Source organism: Juglans regia, chromosome 13 (genome assembly GCF_001411555.2).
Source record: "Juglans regia cultivar Chandler chromosome 13, Walnut 2.0, whole genome shotgun sequence".
NCBI classification, from domain to species: domain Eukaryota; kingdom Viridiplantae; phylum Streptophyta; class Magnoliopsida; order Fagales; family Juglandaceae; genus Juglans; species Juglans regia.
The window spans coordinates 1826575-1848670 of record NC_049913.1 but is presented as its reverse complement, the minus strand read 5'-3'; the positions used below and the strand labels follow the sequence as shown (position 1 = coordinate 1848670).

Genomic DNA, 22096 nt, shown 5'->3' with positions numbered 1-22096 from the left:
GAAGAAATCTGGGAGATTTTGATATTTAACACAAAAAAAAAAAAAAAAAAGGAGATAAAAGCGAAGTCAAACCCATGGATTATATCATATAATAAAATGTCTTTAAGGAATTCTCATGAATTGGGACTTTAGCTTAGAATTCAATACGAAGAATTCTATGACTCAGGTAGATCACATCACCATAATGTAGAATAGAAATTGTGGTTTGGCAGCGGCTGGTCCTACCCACCTGCCCTTATGTATATTGTTCAAACTTCATAGATTGAATTCCGTTCTGTTTACAGTCCTTTCTGGAGAGTTGCGTCTTCATTATGGATCAGCATACTCAGATTAGACTGGCTTTAATATTTTCCATTAAAAAAAAAAAGAGCTTTACTGGTGGAGGTCCATTCCAACGACAAGACTTTTGGAGGCAAGAAGAAAACGAGCTCTACTGGTGTAGGTCTTTTCTCATTCTTTCCCCTCTTTCTTCCTTTAAAAAAATCGATACGAAGGAAACGAATACTTTTCATTTCTTATATATACCAATTTATTTTTCTATTGTCATATATATATATATATATTAATCTAATGGTTGATAAACAATATCACGTCACTGCAGTATGATTAAAATACAATATGAGTATAGTATACAGTATAATTTAATTATCAAAATTGACAAATTAATGTTTTAAACCGTAAAAAATGCATAATTTCACTGCTTATCTTTTAAGTAAAATTCTTCTTATCAATTACTATTCACCACTCCACACTCTACATCTCATACACCTTATAAAAAATACCCTCACATTCTATAAGAAGTTATAGGTGTGGAGTGTATAATGTGAACAGTTACTGATTTATAATAAAATTCATCTTTTAATATCAGTTAAAATTATACTACAAAACCTACTTTCTATTATCTTTTAACAGTCGGATTTGGAGAATGATTTTCCTTTTCTTTAATTAATAGAGAATGAGCATGGAGTTTTAGTTTTCTTTGCCATACGTAATTTTGCTTTATTTTAATGATGCTAGTTGACTAACAGGAATCACCTTAATGTCGGTTGTATTTGCACGTGTGGTGTTCGAGGGAAAATAAAAAATAAAAAATCTTAGGAGCTCAGATTGTTATTTTAATGTAAATTTAATAATTTATGGGTCATGTTTAACGAGTGCTATGGGGGCTATTTAAAAGTGCATTTATATCTACTTATATATAAAGTGTGAATAGTCTATTAATAGTATTTTCATCTAATATTTTTTTTCTATTTTGCCCCTGCTTTAATTTCTAAATTTTGATTTTACCCCTGGTCTTCTTCCTATTTTGCCCCTCCTTCTATTCTCAATTTTCCGTTTTGCCCCTCTTCCCCCCTTCCCTGGCCGTTTCTTCGTCCCCTCCAGTACGCCGCTGCACGCCGGCGTGGCCAACACCACCCCGGTCATTATCTTCCCCTCCGGCTGGCGTCCCTTCCCATCCAATCTTAACCCCTCTAGTGTCGCCGTTAACCGCCATGAAGAAATCCAAGGCGCGGCCCGTCCTTTTCTTCGTCCCCTCCAGTGTGCAGCTACACGCCGGCGTGGCTAACACCACCTGGCCCATTCTCTTCCCCTCCGTCCAGCGTCCCTCCCCTTCCAATCTTAGCCCCTCTCGTCCCGCCGTTAACCGCCACGAGCGAATCAAAGCATCGGCTGTGCGAATAGGCATAAACAGTGTTTTCGTCGAACAAAATTTTTCCTATTTTGCCCCTGATTTTATCACGAATATAGCTTATGTTTTGTCTTCTTTCTTGCTTCTGCCGACTTTTGATTTATGTCTTTTTACAGTAATTTTCATTGAGCTTATCTCTTTGTATTATATTTATTTTATCTCAACTTCTTACAAATATTTTCTTTGCTTTTTTTTCATTTTCTCATTTACGTCCCGTTTAAAGATAAAAATATTATCATCTCATCTCATCTCATCATTATAAAAAAATATTTTTAATGATATTGTAAATTTTTTTAATATTTAAGGGTATAAAAAATTGAATAAAAAAATAAAAAAATAAATATATTTGTCCTTATCGAAACCCATCTCAGAGGGTGTAGCACTGTTCTTAGACTTTAGATGTGAAAAATGAGTAATGTTACAAATCGGTTTGAACTTTACAATTGGACTATAGTATTTTTTTTTTTTTTTCCAAATTGATACCAACTCATCATAACATTTTAATAAAAAATCAAAATATTGAAAATTAAACTTTAATGTTGTGCAGCATTTTATTTCCTTTAATTTTGAATTATGTAAATATCGAATTGAATTGTTACATTTTTGTATAAATCTAATTTTTTCCTTTTATTAAAGATTTTTGTTTAATGATTTATTAAGAAATAAACTTAAATATTTTTTTTTATTTCTGGATAAATTGAATAGTTTATTAATTAACCTGAAATTAATTACACTATTTGAGGTAGATCTACAGTTTCTAATGTACTATAGTTTGTTTAATTTTTTTTTAAAATATAAATGATGAGATTTTATAAAATATATAATTAAATTATTTAATACTTACCACTGTAGTTTTGAATTTTAAAATTAACACATTATATATTTATGTTGGAAATAACAAATATACAATATGCGCATCCAACTATAACTATTAAGAGTAATAATAGTAGGTTGGTTAGTATAATTACAAATTTTCATAAGGAAATAAATTATAACTTCTTAATAATTTAAAAATATAATATGTCATTATTACTATTTTATTTAGCCAAGTGTGAAAATGTTAAATAAATTAATGTTTTTCATTATTATTATTTCTTATAGTGCTTCTGTTTTAGTAATATTAAAAAAGGTTATGAAAACTTTTGAAGTAAATTAAAATGATCTGGTTTACATTCTTAAATTAAGAGCTAAACTGCATTTGAACTAACGCAATGATTTAACATTATTTGTAGTGATGAATAATATGGTCTAGAATATCTTAATATATATTAGAACATTTTTAATTTTCTCCTTCTCTAAAAATTTATATAATGTTGGAGAGAGTTAGATGAGATAAAATTTTATAAAAAATAATTGAAAGAGAGAAAGAGTTAAATAAAAAATATTATAAAATTAAAATATTATTAGACACTTAGATTATAATTTTATAATATTATTTTTGTTTTGAAATTTTAAAAAATAAATTATTTGAAATTTGAAATTTTGAGAAAGTTGTAATGATTATTTTAAAAATTTTGTATTTTAGTTATATTTAAAAAGGAGATGAGATATGATATGAAAATTTTGGAATAAGATCAATTTTCAAATAGACCTTTATTTGAAAATAAGTAAGGGATGGACAGTGTTCTCATCAATCTCTCTCTCTTTTTTTTTTTTCCTGTTTTTCTTATCAAATCCGGTTCTCTTATATTTTCGCTCTTTTGCCGATTATGTGAGTTTGGATACTGAGATTTTTTTATTTTTTATTTTTTTTATTATAGGTTAGATCCTAATTGAGATGAGATTATTTCATCTGTTAGTTAGAATATTTTTTCTAATGTTTTTTTTTTACTACAGATTAGCTGCTTTTGCTCTTATTTTATTGTTCGTCAATCCGGTTGTTATCAATTTCCTCTATTTGCACTGTTCTTTTGTTTGTCATTTACTTTCTGGTATGTTCTCTTCTATCTCACCTGAAAAATATTATTCAATTTTTTTATATTTATATAAATGCGCATGTAGTCAAGATAAATTGTTGATATTATATGTTTGTTGTATGAATATTTCCTTTCCTCATGATGTTGATTTCTTTTAATAGATTTATTCTATTCTAAGATCTATTATTTCATTTGGTTCACTTAATATGATTTGTATAAAATTATTTCGAATTAATTATTCTCTTTTTTTGCTTTTACTATAAATGCTTATAATATTTGTTATGCATATATGTTGCCATATATACATATTTACCCACATCTTTGATATGTTTTCAAATGTGTTTTAGATTACACTCTGAAATCAACACAGAATTGCTAATCTTCCTTAACTTTATGCCAACTAGTAAGACGACATTATTAAATGCAAAAATATATTTAAACATTATTAACACTAATTCTTTTTAATTTTATCTAACATCTTCTATGAATAAACTTTGAAGAGCGTGAAAAACATCCGGCAATAAGAAATTAGTATAGTGCTTAATCAGAAGAGAAAAAATAAGAGATCCACCGGAAAAAAGAGAGAGATATGCTAAGTTGAAAAAATTTTCAAGTAATAAAATTCGAAGTCAAACAAAGTCTCATCATGCTCTCTTTTTATTCAAATAACAATAAAGCCATTTATATAAGAGAGATTGAATCGTCTTCGAATATTAATTATTTTGAAACTAACGTCCATAACAATACATCTACTTCAATGTTGAGCGATCATGTTTATTCATAACCATTTATTATTAAAAAACATTTCCTTAAATTTTTTTCTCATTCTATTCAATAAATATTAAAAAAAAAATTCATAGGTTAATTATCTGAATGTTTTAAATATACTTTTCCAAACTTATCGCTCTTGTAATATATACTTTAAAAATATCTGTACATAATTGTGACTTGATTATTGTAAGTCGTTGTATTATAATTATAAATATTCGACAAATTGTGTGTATAATGTGTTGTAAACAAAAAAAAAGTTTTAAAAATATAGATAAAAGTATGTCCAATTTATAGTTAAAAATTTGAAAAATAACAAAAATGATCAACTGGACAAACGTGCAGGGCACGTTGCCCTTACTAGTATATATATATATATATATATATATATATATATATATATATATCTATTAATATATATAAAGCGTCTATAAAACGGAAAAGTCTTGTTTTAACGTTTTTTTTTCCAGTTAAAGTTAACGCCAAGTAAACGCTGTATCATCGTCTCCCACGAACCATCGCCTCAATTTCCAAAACTTTCGGGTTTGCATCATATCGGGTTTTGTAGTCTCTCTCTCGCTCTCGCACGCACACACACACCAGTTGTGTTTGTGCTTTCTTGCTTTGAACTGAAGCTCAAAGAAGTAGTACTTGGTTCTTCTACGATTCTGTGCAAAGTAAAGTAGAGAACCACGAACACACCGAGACAAACCATATTAAAATAAAGAAATGAAACCAAAAAAAAAAAAAATAATGGCTAGAGATCTGCAAAACTGTTCCACCACCACACCACAACTTGGATGTCTCTCTCTCTGTCCACTAAGGTGATTAGAATAATGGAAGATTTGCTAGCTGGGTTCACGCACAAGAAGAAGGAGAAGAAGGAGAAGAAGAAGCAGTAGCAGCAGCAGCGGACAAAATTGCTAGCTGGGTTTGAAACCGAATAAGAAGAAGAAGTAGCGGACGTTCACGCACATAGAGGAAAGACAGAAGAAGAAGAAGAAGAAGAAGAAGAAGAAGCAGTGGACGGCGCGCAGGAGGAAAAGAAATAAAGCCCTTAGGGCTATGGTCAAAACGGCGCCGTTTAGAGAGAAAAGGAGGACTGGGCTGCAGGCGACGAGCTTGGCTCCAAATCCGAATGGGTTCGTCCAAAAGAGACTAAAACACACTAAAACAAGCTCAGTCTAAAAAAGAATGGTCCAATAAAAAAAATACATTAAAATAAGAAAATAAATTTCACAACTTAGTAATCCTAAGTACCAGAATTATATAAACAGAACCATAACAGTGAAATATTCTCAATGAAGTTATACAATTATCCAGCGAAATATATAGGAAAAAAGGGAAAATAAATCTCATTTGGCCCAAAACACGCCATAAAATACCATAATCTTAATGATGCAAACTCAATCATCTTGTTAAAGTACTGATCGTAGTAATTTATTTGTTTGTTAAAATTCGTTTGTAATATTCTATTAATTATATTACTTGTATAAATGTTGAAACAATGTCTTCTAAACTATATATGTCATCAACTATTTTTACAAATTTTGTAAAAAAATATATTATTTTTGTAAAATAACTATTTGATCTAATTAGGTAAACGTGTTTTGCACGTTGCTCCCACCTAATATATATATATATATATATATATATATATGTATATATATATTTTTGTGGAAAATATCAAACATCCGGGGTTGGCGGAAAAGAGAAAAAGAAAAAGAAGTCATCCTCCTTGCTAGCTCTAACAGCCTTCCCATTAGGATCGAAGAGATGGCGTGTAGTGTATCCATGCCACTAATTTTAATGCTCACAATTTTATATATCAATTCCATTAGATAGCATTTAGTCAATGTATTTGGTCAAAATAACATTAATAGTATCGCATAAGTGTCCAAATATAAGAGTAAAAAATAATTAAATAAGTAATAAATATTTCCAACTTCCAGCTACTGTCTTTTTTTTTTTTAATTATTATTTTATTCTAAGAAGACATTTATGAAAGTACATTTTATAAAGTCTGAATAACTAATTTAGCCTAGGTAGTACCATAACTTCTTCTTTTTTTTTTTTCCAAAATAAAAGGAAATACAGTTAAATCATTCTCTCCAATTTGTTGAGTCCCGTATCCTTTTAAATTTCTTGAAAAAAACTTCTCAGGTAATAAAATGCTTTAAAAATTTTAGTTGATGCTAATCTATTTATTTTCAGAAAGAAAAATGCTATTTATACTTATAATTTTAGTTATATAACCATACATGCTGTGTGTAAAAATGGTAAAGATTTTAAAATTTAAAATCTGAAATTCAAATTAAAAAACAAAATACTGATAAAATGATTATCACTCAATACAAATAAATTGATGCCAATAGTCATAAGATCATCTATTTATTTTATTACTGCAATAAGGGCTATATTTTAAGCACGATTATTTGTTAGAAAAAAAAATAACAATTAATAAAGGACCATTCTATAACACTTATCGATGGGAGTGATCGCTAGACATTCGATTTTTTTTTAAAAAAATATTATTTAAATATTTAAAAAAATACAAAAATCTATTATAATAACTTCTTCAAACATTTTAAAAAAATTATTTACAATCTTGAGTGGAGATTACATAAGTAGTCTCATTAATAAATGAGAATAAAAAAAATATCATTTTAAAAAAAGATATTATTATAATTTTAATTTTTTTTAAATATATAAACAGTTTCCATTTAGAGATGATATATAGACTAACTCAAAAAAATAAAATAAAATTTGAAGTTGAGAACAAACTACCATTTTTCTTTCTTAATGAAAAGCACAAAGTGAATAGATTCAATAGAATCTAGAAAGTCAGAAATGAGCGGAGGATGGCAAGGTCGAGATTATTTAAAAAACAAAGCCTTTTGTGATAACACGGTGCATTAAAAACCTGGGATTACCACTTGACCACTGAACTCGAAAGAACGAAACACCCACGAAGCAAAGCGATCGCTGCTACAACTGTTGGCTATTCCCACTGCCAGCCAAGCCAAGCCAAGCCCAGATTCCCCAAAAAAGAAAAAAAGCCTCTAAATTACAGGAATTCTGCACGGACGTAGGTGTTGCGGGCCGGGGAACGTGATAATTCACTCGGATCCCTTACCATTTGTTCCTGATCTCTAAGATAATGATGATGACGAACCAGTTGGAGAACCTGGTGGAGTCGATAAAGTCGAAGGTGCGGGGGCTGAAGAAGTCTAAAAAGAAGCCGTACGTGAAGATGGACAAGAGCTCCAGCGTCAGGGTCGAGATCCGCAGCAGGAAGGCCCGCAAGCTCATCGACAAGACCCTCAAGGTCGCCGACCAACCCGGCAAGCGTAGTATTTCTTGATCATCATAAGTAAACAACCTCATGGTCATGTTTGTTTTGTTTTCTAGTTTAAAGATGGGATAGGATAGACAAACAGACAGATTTATCTGCCTCTCTATCCTTGTTCTATGTTTACAGGTGGGTTTTCTTTGTTTTGTGGGTTCTGTTGTTATTTGTATAAGTGCCTACCGATTCTGTGTTTATGTTCGTTTTAAGGTTTCAAAGCCTTCGAAAAGAACAACAACAAAAGAAGGGTTTGAAACCATATCGGAACCGTCTCGGATTGGCTTATGTATAAGAAACAAGGATATATCTAATTCTGTTTTCCATTTTTGTTTTGTTTTGTGTGTTTCTTCGTAGATCGAAGTTTTAAGATATTCGACTTCGTCACTGGAATTTTTGTTCATCAAATTAATCCAAATATTTTATTTATCTGATGATGATATTAGAGATTTGTTTTCTCTTTCTTTGTTTATTATCCTCCAATTGAGGGCTGAAACATGGTAATCCCCCTACCAACTGAACTGACTTTTAATCTCCGGCCATGTTTTCCCGAGAAAAAGCAGGCAGGTCTGATAAATAAAAAATAATAATTAATTAATTATTCATTTATTTTTGTTATTTATTATAATTTAGTATTGGAGTTTAGTATCCTCATTGCATCTGAGCCGTCCACGTTGATGCATGAATTATGTATGGGTTGTTGGCCATGGCTATGGTCCGTTGCGATGATCAGCTGCAACCGACCAGCAAATGGAGACAGGATACATAGGAGCATCTTAAAGTACTCGTGGTTGGTTAAAAAAGAAGACAGTCGATGCACGACAGTCAGTCAAAAAAACAAAATTATAAATAGTGGTTAATTGTTTGATGATCAAGAGTACCGTCGATGCACGAGAGTCATCACTTTCAATATGTCTTTGTTTTGATAGACTTAATTTGTTATTACTTGACATATATATAGCGGTGGAAAATTACTGTTTGGGAAGAAGGAAAAATGCATGGTTTTGGAAGCTAAAACGGTTTGACATTTATTATTATGGTAGCTTTTAATTGCAGTATGGAGTCTGGAGGCTTCTAATTTTGAAAATCAAGTAGTACTGTACATGATGATGAGTGCATGGATGGTAGCCTCTAGTACTAGTCTTTGGTTCTAATTTGCTCGATCGATCGATCGGTAAGCTGGAATTGCATATATAGGTACGTACGTATATAGTGTGAACACGAATATGCTTATTGCAATCGAATCTCATTGACTTATAGGATATCCATCAATTTAATTTCAAACATTTGTACATTTCTAAGCTAAATCAGTCATGCATATATATGCAACATGACTCTGATCAATATATATATATTGCTGTCGTTGTTAGTTTTTTATCATACCTGAATTTCAAAATTTCCTTTGTTTTCCGATCGATCTTCTGGCCTCAAATACGTCGACGTTGTTGCTGGGTCAATGGCAGGCACGATCTTTCACTAACTAAATTAATTTCTTTTTCTTTTTCTTTTTCTTTTTCCTAAGCAAATAAATAAATGCAGTACTACTCTCTCGAAAATTTAGCAATCTTCCTTTACATTTTTCCATTTTTTTTGTGATTTTGTATTATATATATGATCATGAATGGATTAATAAGCTAGCATTCCTTAATTAACTCCTCCAGAAACGGGATTGAGACAGAGTTCTAGCTATCTTGAATAAACTTTTTCTGGGACATGATATTCTGTGCCTAGTACAGCTGAGCGTTGAAGTTTATTATTAACTTATAAATTTCTTTGTTTTTTGAGACGTCCACAGATTATATTATACGCTACCTCGCCAAACATGGTTTATTTATATTAGTCAAAATAGACATTTTAGACCACGTGAACGTTAAAAATTCTTCAACAAATTAAGGGTCTTTTCCAATTTAATTAAGAAATAAAGTGGAAAGACTTCAAATATATATATGATCAGTACTTGTCGATCCTGATCTCTAATATTTATCGATTCGTTTTTCTCATATTTTTAAATCATAAGAAGATTAATGGATAAAACACCTTTAAACAATACGCATGAATCCCTTAATTTGTTGGAAGTTTCAGTTTTCAAACGTTTGAAATGCGAATGGACAAATTAATAGAAACGAGCTCGGAAAAGTGGACAGGTCTTTTTCGGGGATAAATAGGAGATTAATATTTTCTGAAAGGTAAATCAATTTTAAGAATTATTTAATTTGGGTGGGTTCCAACCAAGCCCAAGAAACCTGTGGATGAAATAGAAGTAAGATCAAAAGTCCAGCCTAAGGCAAATAGTCTCTAACCTGGCCCACGAGAAAGCTCATCTGAACACAACCTACAAGAGAGATGGTACTGCAGGAGACGAGACTCATCAATCTGAGAACTACTCGAGTAGTTTTCAGTTCTCAGGTACCTGCCCACATAGCAAGCATGATATACATAGAGCCATTGATCTATTGACATAAAAGGCATAAACGGACTAGAGGGAAGACAGATTGAGAGAAGGAGGCCGGAGGACCACGCTGCATTTATGGTTCCACCACCCGGACAATACGCTACATTAATGACTCATTTTGGGTCAGAAATGAAAAATAAAAATTTTATGTATAGTCACTTTTATATACTCTTTATGTAATCTGATTGACTGAATTATTATATTTTAATATAAAATAATTATTTTAACCAATAACATTAATAAAGTATACAAAAATAATTCTATATAACAGAACTAAGAGAAAAGGGTGATGTTTTCATGTACTGTACAAAAATGCCTCTGACTCTCTACACACTAGTTTTTATTGACGTGATCACTTATGTGGTGTGACATAATGTAAATAGTTATTCTAGCGATTAGAACCTGAAAAATCATGCAGTAATATACCTGGATATATATATATATATAATCGGGAAAGAAAATATTTGTTGAAGTTTTCCTATAGAATTTTCCATGAACTTAATTATTCCTCCCTCTTTATTTTTACCTTCTTGATCGATCTGACGTAGTAGTAGTACTGTCGCTATATGCTAATTCCCTCGATCATGATTTTCATTCCATCTATTATATATTCTGAACTAATTAGTAGTACTCCTTGATGAATGTATAATCTGAGTAAACGCCTTTGTTCCCTTGCCACACAATTAATTAATGCAATGAGAAAATTATATATGACTTCTCCAACCGTGGCATGATCGATCATGTAGTTGAGTCCAGCTTGGGGATATATATATATATATATATATATATAGGCAACGATGCCACAAAGATGTATTCAACATCTAAATATAAATATTTTAATTAAATAATTGAATAATTGAAAATATATATCAGCAAAGATCCAACTCATGACCAATTATAATCTAATCAATATATATATATATATATATGTACACTAGGAGCAAATTAAAAACGTGGATGACCTTTACACTTGTTTGAGGCAAGGCAAGGCCAAAAGAGGGTTGACATGTAAACGGTCAAGACGATTGATCACGCATGTAATTCTTCCTGGTGATAATTTTTTAAAGGAAAGGAAAGGAAAAGGAAAGGAGAGGAAAGGAAAAACACCCTTTATACGTACCGTATAAGTTTGCTTATAAGTGCGCGCTGTGGAAAATACTAAATTTGCATGATACAAAAAGTACCGAACACTGCGACCATGCAGCAGTACGTACCATAACGCGCGCATACTTGAACACATATGATATGATTAATGTTTGGTACTTTTGTACATCTTAAAAGAGTCCTTTATACATTAATGGGAACCAAACGTAACTCATGATGTGTTTGGATTATGTCTCGATTCGTGTTTCATCCAAGTTCCGCGCGGTCATATAATTTAGAAAAAATAGTTGCATTCGTGAGTCGTAAATATTGTATAATTATTTAAAAAAAAAGAGTAAATAAATATAAGATTTATATAAAAAAAATTAAATTTTTAATAATAAATTCGATTAATTTTCAAAATAATTGTATTGTACGTAACATTACTAGACAGTATACACGAACGTTAGTATTATTCTCTACAGAACCTTAAAAAATTAGTCAACTTCCGATAACATGACCCGGCCCACTTTCCAGCCTTTGAAAACAACAGATTGGGAATGGAAGGACACTCCAAGGGGTCATGGTGGATACCTTCACTCGGCTAATTCCTCACACGATCTTATTTAATTCTTTTTCATCACAACGTTTTCAATTTTGGTTTACTTCTTTGGCCTTGTTGGTTTTGCATTTGAAGCTTTCTCATGTCCCTTTCTGCAGGTTTGAAAAGTTCCACGCGGCCATATTAACAACATTCCTCTCCATCTCCCTCATTGCCGTCGTGAAGATGCATATAATTCCATAAAAACGGTAAAAAAATAATATAAACCCCAAACCCTACACGGCCACACCTATTATATATATATGACTCTCTTCTCCGCCTCAGCTCACACGATTTCTACTTTCTAATTTCTTCTTCTTAACCAATCAATTACCCCATTTTCGTATCACCACTTGATCTGTTTAAACAAAGCGCAATAGATCAGAGGCATATAACCATGGGGAGGAGCAAAGCAAAGAGGCACAGCAAGTTGATGCACTTTATATTATCACCCGTTAGGATACTAATGAAGGCCGCAGAGTTTTACGTGAAAAGCATGGACGATTGTGCTGGAAGGGTGGGATATGGTGGTGCTGTTGGCTACCCTGCTGTGCACGTTACACGCCTGCCTAAAAGCTTTAGTGTCAATTCGTCGAAGGGTAGCGATGATGAGAATGTGAGTCAGATTTCGAGAACGGTTTCAAAGAAAAGTTTGGAAAATAAGGTGATGAGCTTTGATATGCAGAGGCAGCAAGAGATCAGAATGTCCACTATGGGTGCCGGTACTGGAAATGGAATGGGGATCAGGAGTTACAGTGTTGGGTTGGGAAAGATTGGGAGAATTGATGAGGACCAGCCTTGTTGTTTTGATGAAGATGGTGTTATTGTTAAGGCGGACTTGTACCCAAGAAGTAGAAGTTATGCTGTTAAGAGGAATATTGGTGTGTATCGCCAGGGTGGATTAGTTAGATACTAATTAAACTCAGTACTCATGATGTTTCTACTTAATCTTTTGTTAATTAGTTCCCTGTTCCAACTACAAATTAATGTCATGAAATGCATAACATATTTATGGCTTCAGATCAATTCATGATTCTCTTCTGCGTTCTCTGTGTCCAAATACGCAAACTGTACAGAGGCTAGCTTCAAAATCATGAAGGCAGAAAATTAAAAAACCAAGCAAACAATTAGAAATATGCCGATGGGCTGTAAGTAGTAGCTATTGCATGCAGCCAGCAACAAGAAATGCATAAACATGCAAGCTGGTATGGGCGGAAGAGTTTATTGTCTTGTGCGCTGATTTAATGACTGGATGCCGACCGTGTCGTTGTTTTTTCCTCCACAAAGTGCTTCCGGCGGCCACGCTTGAAGAAACCAATTAAATTTGATACCTTGTAAGACCTTAAGGATGTTTTGTTTTCGTTTGTACGTTATCCTTATATTATATATAAGGCCGATAATATATAGCTATAAAAAGGAGGGGTAAGACAGAGGGCCGGCTCAATGGTAAGTCCATTGGCTATCTAATAGCATTCTCATCAACTTTTCTTCAAAATTTTTTATAATTTAGCTAAAAATTACATTTTTAAATTTTTTTTTTAAAATTTTACTTATTTTTGAAAAATCTCCAACATCCCATTCCTTATCATTTTTTTATTATATTAAAATAATATTTTTTTATTACTTTTTTCTCTTACTTTTTTTTATAAACTTAACTATTCAATATTTTTTTCTTATGTTTTGAACTATTATTCTGGTGAATATTTTAAACAAAAATTTAAATTATTTTTTTGCAGGTATGATAATATTTTTAAAATTAATTTTTGTGTATTTTTGTAATTATTTTTAAAATTATTATTTAAAACTATAATAAATATGAGTATGACAGAAAATGAAGATGATTGAAAGAAGAATTTATTTTATTTATTAAAATAAAATATTGATAAAAAATAATTTAGGAGATGAATAGTAATTTCCTATATTTGGAGAACCAATGTTCATTCCCTAAATCTTTTCCCTAAAATAGGGATTTGGATGTAGGGGGATTTTAACCAAATTCCTAAAATTTTTCTCAAATTATAGGAAAAAATCACCTTTAGGGCATCAGATAAGAATGCTCTAAAGCCTCCATCCTATGCAAGGACCCCAAAAATAAAAATGAGGTATTTTTTAAGTTATGTTTTGAAAAATAAAAATAAAAACCGTTCATTAAATAATTTTTATAGTTTTTAATGTGTGTAAGGCCCCATAATACTAAATTTAGTATTTAATACAATAATTTTTTTTTATAAGTAATACAATAAATTATTTATATTTTAAATAATTTTTTAAGATTTTGCTAAATTGAGGCACAAAATCTACATTGAAGCCCCATTTTAAGTTGTTGTTGTAAATATAAATTCAATAAAAACTTTAAAGATTTTAAATAAAATATCATTTTATTGAGAAATTTGAAAATATTTCATATAATAATTTATATTTTATTGTATTATAATTACGAATGACTCACTTAAATTTCATCTTAAGCCTTAATTTATATTTAGCCGTCTCTAAAGTTCCTAGACATAGATCCCATTATAGTTAATATAACTTTTGAGAGCATAATATATATATATATATATATATATATGAATAATGATATACATCACGTACACTCTCATGATCTTATTTTCATCTCACTATATAAGATGTGTAGGATGTGATACACTTATCAATATCATTGAATAGTAAAGAATCATTTAATAGTAAAAAATATGTCACGTCTTATATAATTAAATAAAAGTAAGATAACAGTGTGGTGTATATAATTTTCCTATATAGATATATATATATATATATTGTTTTAAAAAAACTTTGATAAAAATAAATTGAACCGCACCCATTCCACCAATCTTGATTAAACGAAGGAAGGAGCAACATTGTTTGGTGACTTTATTACAATCCAATTGACAAATTACGATACTATGGTTGAGAAATGAGATGAAATGAGGTAAGTCCTACTTTATCGTGCTAGTCTGGTTGCTCGAGCTGGAGAATCACATTCCTATTCTCTTAACCCGGCATAGAAACAAGAAGTTTACCAAAAAACGTACCGAATAGAGTATAGTAGAGGGCCACACGTATGTGCGCTAACGACAGTGATACAAGGACTGCACGTGTTAGTATTTTCCGTGTGACATGATGTGTACGTAAATAAAAGGATTAATAAGAAAATAGATCATAAAAAATGTCTAATATGTATCCGTTAAAAGCAATTGACTAATTAAATCTAAAAGTAATATCATAAAAACAAATTAAATAAATGAAATTATAAGAACTTGCTTGAGTTTATACATCATTTTAACTTTTTGCTTATTTATTAAATGACTTTCATTAATAATAAATTATTGGATTAGGATACCTAATCATTTTTTTAGCTTAGATTGTGAGAGAGAGAGAGAAAAGGTCATGATTTCCACAATTATTGGTCCTAAACATTATCTGAAATTAAGGGATAGGCAAAGTTAAGAGTGGTTTGGATTCAAATATGAGTTGAGATGGGTTGAGATTGTTTGTAAATAATAAAATAAAAATTGAATTATTTATTATATTTTGTGTGAAAATTTGAGAAAATTATTTTAAAATTCGAAAAAATTGAATTGTTTATTATATTTTGTATATGAATTTAAAAAAATTGTAATGATGAGTTGAGATGAGTTTTGAATGCAAACGAGTTACTAAATATTTGATGTGAAATGAAAAGGAATATTCTCTATCGAAACAAAGTACTGAATATTAAAATCTATATTTTTTTAACAAAAAAAAAATGGTATAATTACTAAATATTTGATGTGAACTACTTAAATAATAATCATTTAACATGTACCACCACATCAAGAAGTATAAATAAAAATATTTAACATAAAAAAATTGGTATTTCTTGTATGTAAAATATGAACAAAATGTCACAAAATATAAGTGTTATCTTCGGACTCCAAAATGTGTTAAGAGGATGCTGAATAAGGGAACGAGTTCGTAGATATTGGGGGTCTAAATAGAGAATTTATTGCAAAAAGGTATAGTCCAAAAATAAAATAAATAGAAAATAAATTTTATAAATTAAGAGATTTTTTATAATCTCATTATCATCGTTTCAATTTTCAAAGGCCTGTCTTGGAAAGCCAAGCTAATTCTCAATGGTAAATAGAGAGAGGTATTAAAAAAATAAATAAAAAGGGTAAAAAGGGAAATGATGGGACCGTGGGAGTTGGGGGTATAAATATAATTAAATGAAAGACACGGACATCCACCCTCACCCATTTTGTACTTCCCATCAATAAAAGGTCGGCCTTTCATTCTTCATGGCCCCCACTCCTTACCATAGATAGAGAGAGACACCCTGTAACAAACATGTGCACCATTGAGAAGATCTTTTTGATCCTACCTGTATTTTTATATTTTTGAAGTAATGCTACGTATCATATCCATTTTAAATAAGACACTTTTTTTCGAGGATCAGTAATATTATCTTGTCAGATAGTCAAAAGTCGAGCATAATGATGATGTAGTAAGCTAAAATTTTCAAGATTTCTCTTATTTATTTTTTATTTTTTTTATCTTTACAAATATGGATAAAAATTTTATTTATTTTTTGAGATGAAACGAGGTCAAAATTTAATAAAATATTATTATTATTTTAGACTTTAAAAAAATTAAATTGAGATTTGAAAATATTGAATTATTTATAATATTTTGTATAAAAATTTAAAAACGTTGTAATGATTAGATGAGATGAGATAAATTGTAAAAACAAACGAGACTAAACTAAACCCGTAACTCTACAACTTTACACTATAATTGGTGACTAATAAGGAATAAGTTGAGTGGGTTTATGACAAACCCAAGTTTTGCTCCCACACTCTTGTTGGATGTGAAACAAAAAGGGTTTGGAGTCTCAACAGATGACAAAGCTGAGTTCAGTAGAAGGGACAATAAATAATTCACAAACAATGCCACAAAACCAACTATGAGAGCTATCAAATAATTAAATATTTACTAAATATTTGATGTTCTCTGAGAGTTACATATACCAACGATTTACTAAAAAAGAATGACCAAGACTTCTTGAGAGGAGCGAGGGATCTGAGTTCGGGCCCAAATGTTAACGTGGTGCAAAGACAGCAACGAGGTCCAAGGATGTAATTGGGCTCAACTCACAGACCAAGAAATCGAGCGTCTCTTTATAAATTATTCACTATTATTTTATAATTATTCTTTCTATTATTTACCCATGTGATGTGATGAGATAATCTTTTTTTTTTTGATAGAAGTGTGATGCTTTGACTTTGAAGGATTGGTGCGAAGCCGAAGCGCAATCTATTAATATTAAAATGATTGTCATCCAAAGGCCAAAAAACCTTTTTAACCTTTGCACTTTCCACATCATTGGTCTTGGTCACGTGGCTACTATCTTTTTAGAACGTTGAAAGAAACAATGGCTGCTCCTTGGCCACGGACGGTTCGGTAGAATTAGAAACATGTTTTTATGAGGTGTCGTCAATCATTATAGACGACAGTCTGGCAGTGGAACCGTCACTGGAACGTAGATCATGATTTTATTTCCTAAGTTTCTGATTCAAACCCAAGAGATATAGATACAACAGTATATAATATAGTTTAATTTAGTTTAATATTGGAATCTAACACTAATCATCACTAAGAATTTAATACTGCACAATAATTCTATATCTATTTTTATCATTTTTTTGTTTTGATAAAAAATAAAAAATATGGATTTTTTCCTGTAACGTAATCTTTCACTAAATACTGCATCTTACCGATCAAGACATTGGATGGGGTGGTAAGGCACGTGCAAATCTACGGTAGATTATCTATCTACCCCTCCCTTCTTGTACAGTACCAATGCTTTTGGTTTTGGTGACCCACGTGCGGTGCAATACCTCCTTCCGAACTTACGATCTAGTAAGATAATTAACTACCTTCGACGGCTCCTTTCAATTTTCATTAGTAGATCAGAAACATCCAATTATTAGTCAGCACCCCTTACTACCAAATTATTATTAAAAAAAACAGAACTAGTTCTTAATTTTTTTAATAAAGAATAGTTTTTTTTTTTATTTTAAGAATTTAACAGATCATTTATCTCGGTATATAAATTGCCAAACCCACGAGAGTTTCATTGTTACGTACAAAATTCTTCAGGCAGTAGTGACTGACATTCAGTCCTCGGAAGGTTAGATATGGTGATAGAAGATGTTTCTCAAATTCAGCTTCTGAAAAAGCCATGCATCTCTGTTAACCTCCCAAAATGTATGTTTTTGCCTTGGCTTACCATACTACTCCTCTCAGCAAATCTGGCTCTCTCTTCCTCCATCGTCAAGTATCTGCCCGGCTATGATGGTGAACTTCCATTTAAACTGGAGACAGGGTGAGCATTTTATGTTTTATTGTAATGAATTTATGCAGTGCTGGCTGTTCATCTATATATGCTGATTCCGTGGTGGATCTGGTGATGGATTTTGGTTTCAGATACATAAGCGTGGGAGATTCTGAGCTGTTCTACTACTTCATTGAGTCCCAAGGAAACCCACAAGAAGATCCTCTTTTTCTTTGGCTGACAGGAGGCCCTGGCTGTTCCTCTTTCTGTGGACTTATCTATGAAATTGGTGCTTCTCTTTTCTATATGTACTCATACGCAAGAGTCAAGACTCAGAATTTGCTTTGATTTCATTGGAATCTCAAGGACCAATACTTTCTAAGTTCGTGTTTTACCAGAATTACAATTAATGTTCTTGCTTTTCTTAAACTGAAAACAAAAATTATTTTCAGAAAACGTCATCTTTTATGTTCTATAAATATACATTGTCTCTTCCATAATCATCCTCTGAAAACAGTCGTTGAAAATGCGTCCGAAACCAAATTAACATCCAAAACAATGTTTTACTTGTGTAGTTTGAGCATTAGATAGTTATGGATGAATCAATGTTGTAGGCATGTCGCATTTAATAAAAACTAGAATACTGTCGACAACGATGAACGACGAAATCAACAATTCAAAATTTTCTCTATAGAGATGCCTATAGCAGTAGAGGTAGCAAAATCAAACTTGGATCTGTTCATGTGAAAAGGGTGCGGCCATGCAGATTTAAATTTAGGAGTCCTTTCAGCTTAATGTAACTCAATAAGCGCCTTAATTTCTTACCTTTGTGTAATCTTATGATTTTCAAGTACTCGAGTTCTTGCAAGATTAAGAGCATTCTGATTTTGGAAAACAAAATGCTAGACCAGAAAGTGTTTGGTTGGAAGAAGGAATATAATTAGAACTAGTTATATATGTTGAAGCTTTCATAGCTAATACTAGGATTGGCTTCCCTGCTCTTCTTATGGTAGCCTCTCCCATAAGAAAGGGGGAAAAAAGAACATAATCTAACTAATATCTGTGTGCAGGTCCTCTGGAATTTGATATCAACAATTACACTGGGGGCTTACCAAGATTGGTAGATTACCCGTATGCATGGACAAAGGTACCTATTACAGTCTTGTAGAATGCAGCCATCTCTCCCCCCTCCCACTCTGTTTTTTTTTTTTTTTTTGACAATTGTTATTAATCTGTGGTGATAAACGTCCAGACAGCTAGCATCATATTTTTAGATGCACCTGTTGGCACTGGTTTCTCCTATTCAACAACTCCAAAAGGCTGGCCTTCCTCAGATTCAGAATCAGCAGAACAGTCCTATCAATTCCTCCGGAAGGTGTGTAAAACTAGTGTTCCAAGAAGCAAAAACTCATACTTTTTTGACCGATATTCTTATTGTTGAAAAGTAGAAAACCATGATGGTCCATTAGAGATGTTAATTAAGAGATAAGAGAGATAAGGTCATGGACAAGTTGTTCAAAATATTCATGTGTTTTTTTAGCAATGTTGCAGTGGTTGGATCTACACACACAATATCTCCCAGTTCAACTATTTATCGGTGGTGATTCTTATTCGGGCATAATTGTTCCATTAGTGACAAAAAAAGTCTTAGAAGGTAAGACACTTTCTTGACAACTAGAATATATGAGGAACTTGAATTTCAACATTGAAATCTAGACCTAATCTTAGTCAGGCTAATTGAGCTTGGTACATGGACTTACAGGTATTGCAGCTGATGTCGAGCCACGGATGAACCTCAAAGTACATTGAGTTGCTATACTTTAGCGCTTTAGTTTGCTTTTGCATTATGGTTATGACATTCTTCTTTGAAATTACTCAGGGGTATCTACTTGGGAGCCCAAGAACAGATTCGGTTATAGATGAAAACTCAAAAATAATATTTGCTCACCGGATGGCATTAATATCAGATGAACTTTATGAGGTATATAATTTCCTACTCAGCCTGTGCCACATTATTTACAAAGTCCTATGTTAAGTAAAGTCATACTCAATTTCATTCAATATGGTAGTAATTTTGTTGTGGTTTACACCTTTCCAGCAACTCAGAACAAGTTGCAATGAGAATTATGTGAATGTTGATCCATCCAATACCGAATGTGTCATGGCTCTTGCATATTATGAAAAGGTGTGATGGATTGATTAATTGTTCATTAAGGTTTTTTCACTCAATTTCTTCCAGTCCTCGTGCCATAGAGACTGAGTGATTCATGAAATTGCAGTGCATCAAGGATCTGTTTCGTAATGATATATTGGAACCAAAGTGCGCTTTTGCATCCCCAAAACTTTCTTCAGAACTCGACCGAAGATCTCTCCAAGAAGATCCTGCAGATTTCATTCTCTCGCCACCAAGAATACCTGAATATTGGTGTCGGGTAAATTACATTCCCTTTTCTAATTCTAGAAACTCCCCAAACACACAAATTAAGTGAGAGATGCACTTGTGTTTTTCATTTTGAAAGCGATATTACACACTTCTTTAAACCCAAATAGCCGCTTGGTTAACCTGTTCACTTCCATCTGCAGAATTTTAATTATGTATTATCCTACATCTGGTCAAATGATTTAAGGGTTCAAGATGCTCTGCAAGTTCGAAAGGTTTGTAAAAAATATTCTTGGGTGGTGATAATATTTGAGTTGGTATAATAATATTTTTACTGAGACACCATTTATGATGACACCACATCACATACATGCCAGGGTAGTATTTTGGATTGGAGTAGGTGCAACAAAAGCTTATCATACACAAAAGATATCCTGAGTGTGGTCGATGTTCATCGATATCTCAGCAAGCACCGATTACAAGTCCTGGTAGAGAGGTAATTATCGCTTTCAATCCTCTCTACTCAAGTTGGTTATAATTGTACTGTTAGTTGAGAACACTAACAGAGACTAATTCTCAGGCAATTACCAGCTAAAAGATTCGTTAACCCAAGTTTTCTTTTTACGCAGTGGTGATCGGGACATGGTTGTTCCTTTTGTGGGCACAGAGTATTGGATAAAGTCTCTTAACCTGACTGTTATCAACGACTGGCGACCTTGGTTTGTTGATGGTCAAATTGCAGGGTGAGTAATGTTTTTTCTCTGTCTTTTTTTATTTTATTTATAAAAAAAAAGACACTAAAGATTCATTTGTTGGCTATGTTTCTGCTTGATCAACTTAGGTATACAAGAAAGTATTCAGAAAATGGATATCGGTTAATATATGCGACTGTAAAGGCAAGTAAAACATGAATACTTCTTTAATTATGAATTTAATTTTGATTTGATTTATTAAGAAGAGAGATGCATGGTTTGTGTTGTAGGGGGGTGGTCATACAGCTCCAGAGTACTACCGTAGAGAATGTTACGAAATGTTTCAACGGTGGGTTCATTATTACCCACTCTAATTCCGAATTCCTTGTTTCTTTGGAGCCTCTCGTACTTGTAACGTTGGATCAACAACGTTAAACTTTTCAAATAAGTTGCTTTATTTGAGTTTAAGTTAAGATCATATGTAACGATATATCGTTCAAATATTAACTATGTCTGCATGGTGGACAAGCATTTGATTGAAAATCACGATTTAGACCCCAATTATCAATCTAGTACTACAAAGATTATCAAAATCTAATAATGCGTCAATACAAATATTTTGGTAACGATGTAGAAATTTATGTTGAAATATAGGACCAGCCGACGTGAAGAAATTCATTATAAAAAATTTTCCTTTTCACTATTTTCGCTCAAGTCAAGGTAGCGTATTGAACTTTTTTGTCTCATTAGAGAAAGAGATAAGTCTTAAATAGATAAATTTCGTGTAGATCTTTATAAAAAAAAAAAAAAAAAAATCCTATTTTAAAAAAATATAAGAAAATTTATTCTCTT

The 22096-nt window shown here is 31.7% G+C and overlaps 3 protein-coding genes across 3 annotated transcripts; all 3 read left to right on the top strand.

Annotated features, from left to right (window-relative positions):
• Nucleotides 1-7410: 7410 nt before the first annotated feature.
• On the top strand, nucleotides 7411-8050 carry LOC108983111. The gene has a single exon (XM_018954652.2). The coding sequence runs from the start codon at nucleotides 7535-7537 to the stop codon at nucleotides 7736-7738; it is 204 nt and encodes a 67-aa protein (XP_018810197.1). The 5' UTR covers nucleotides 7411-7534; the 3' UTR covers nucleotides 7739-8050.
• Nucleotides 8051-12253: 4203 nt separating this feature from the next.
• On the top strand, nucleotides 12254-12772 carry LOC108983115. The gene has a single exon (XM_018954655.1). The coding sequence runs from the start codon at nucleotides 12254-12256 to the stop codon at nucleotides 12770-12772; it is 519 nt and encodes a 172-aa protein (XP_018810200.1).
• Nucleotides 12773-17967: 5195 nt separating this feature from the next.
• On the top strand, nucleotides 17968-21799 carry LOC108983122 (serine carboxypeptidase-like 17). Its single transcript, XM_035684188.1, has 14 exons — nucleotides 17968-18223; nucleotides 18325-18461; nucleotides 19243-19319; nucleotides 19425-19547; nucleotides 19724-19826; nucleotides 19935-19972; nucleotides 20052-20153; nucleotides 20271-20357; nucleotides 20452-20604; nucleotides 20756-20827; nucleotides 20930-21048; nucleotides 21182-21295; nucleotides 21394-21448; nucleotides 21535-21799. Exons 1-14 carry the CDS (start codon nucleotides 18036-18038, stop codon nucleotides 21616-21618), a joined length of 1452 nt encoding a protein of 483 aa, XP_035540081.1. The 5' UTR covers nucleotides 17968-18035; the 3' UTR covers nucleotides 21619-21799.
• Nucleotides 21800-22096: the final 297 nt, after the last annotated feature.

What these genes read in the sequence shown, in the direction of transcription:
- LOC108983111 (XM_018954652.2), top strand. Translation starts at nt 7,535, where the DNA reads ATGATGATGACGAACCAGTTGGAGAACCTGGTGGAGTCGATAAAGTCG.
- LOC108983115 (XM_018954655.1), top strand. Translation starts at nt 12,254, where the DNA reads ATGGGGAGGAGCAAAGCAAAGAGGCACAGCAAGTTGATGCACTTTATA.
- LOC108983122 (XM_035684188.1), top strand. Translation starts at nt 18,036, where the DNA reads ATGGTGATAGAAGATGTTTCTCAAATTCAGCTTCTGAAAAAGCCATGC. An exon ending in CTCTTGCATATTATGAAAAG is followed by an intron (nt 20,358 to 20,451) that starts GTGTGATGGATT and finishes ATGAAATTGCAG; the next exon opens with TGCATCAAGGATCTGTTTCG. An exon ending in GTTGATGGTCAAATTGCAGG is followed by an intron (nt 21,296 to 21,393) that starts GTGAGTAATGTT and finishes TGATCAACTTAG; the next exon opens with GTATACAAGAAAGTATTCAG.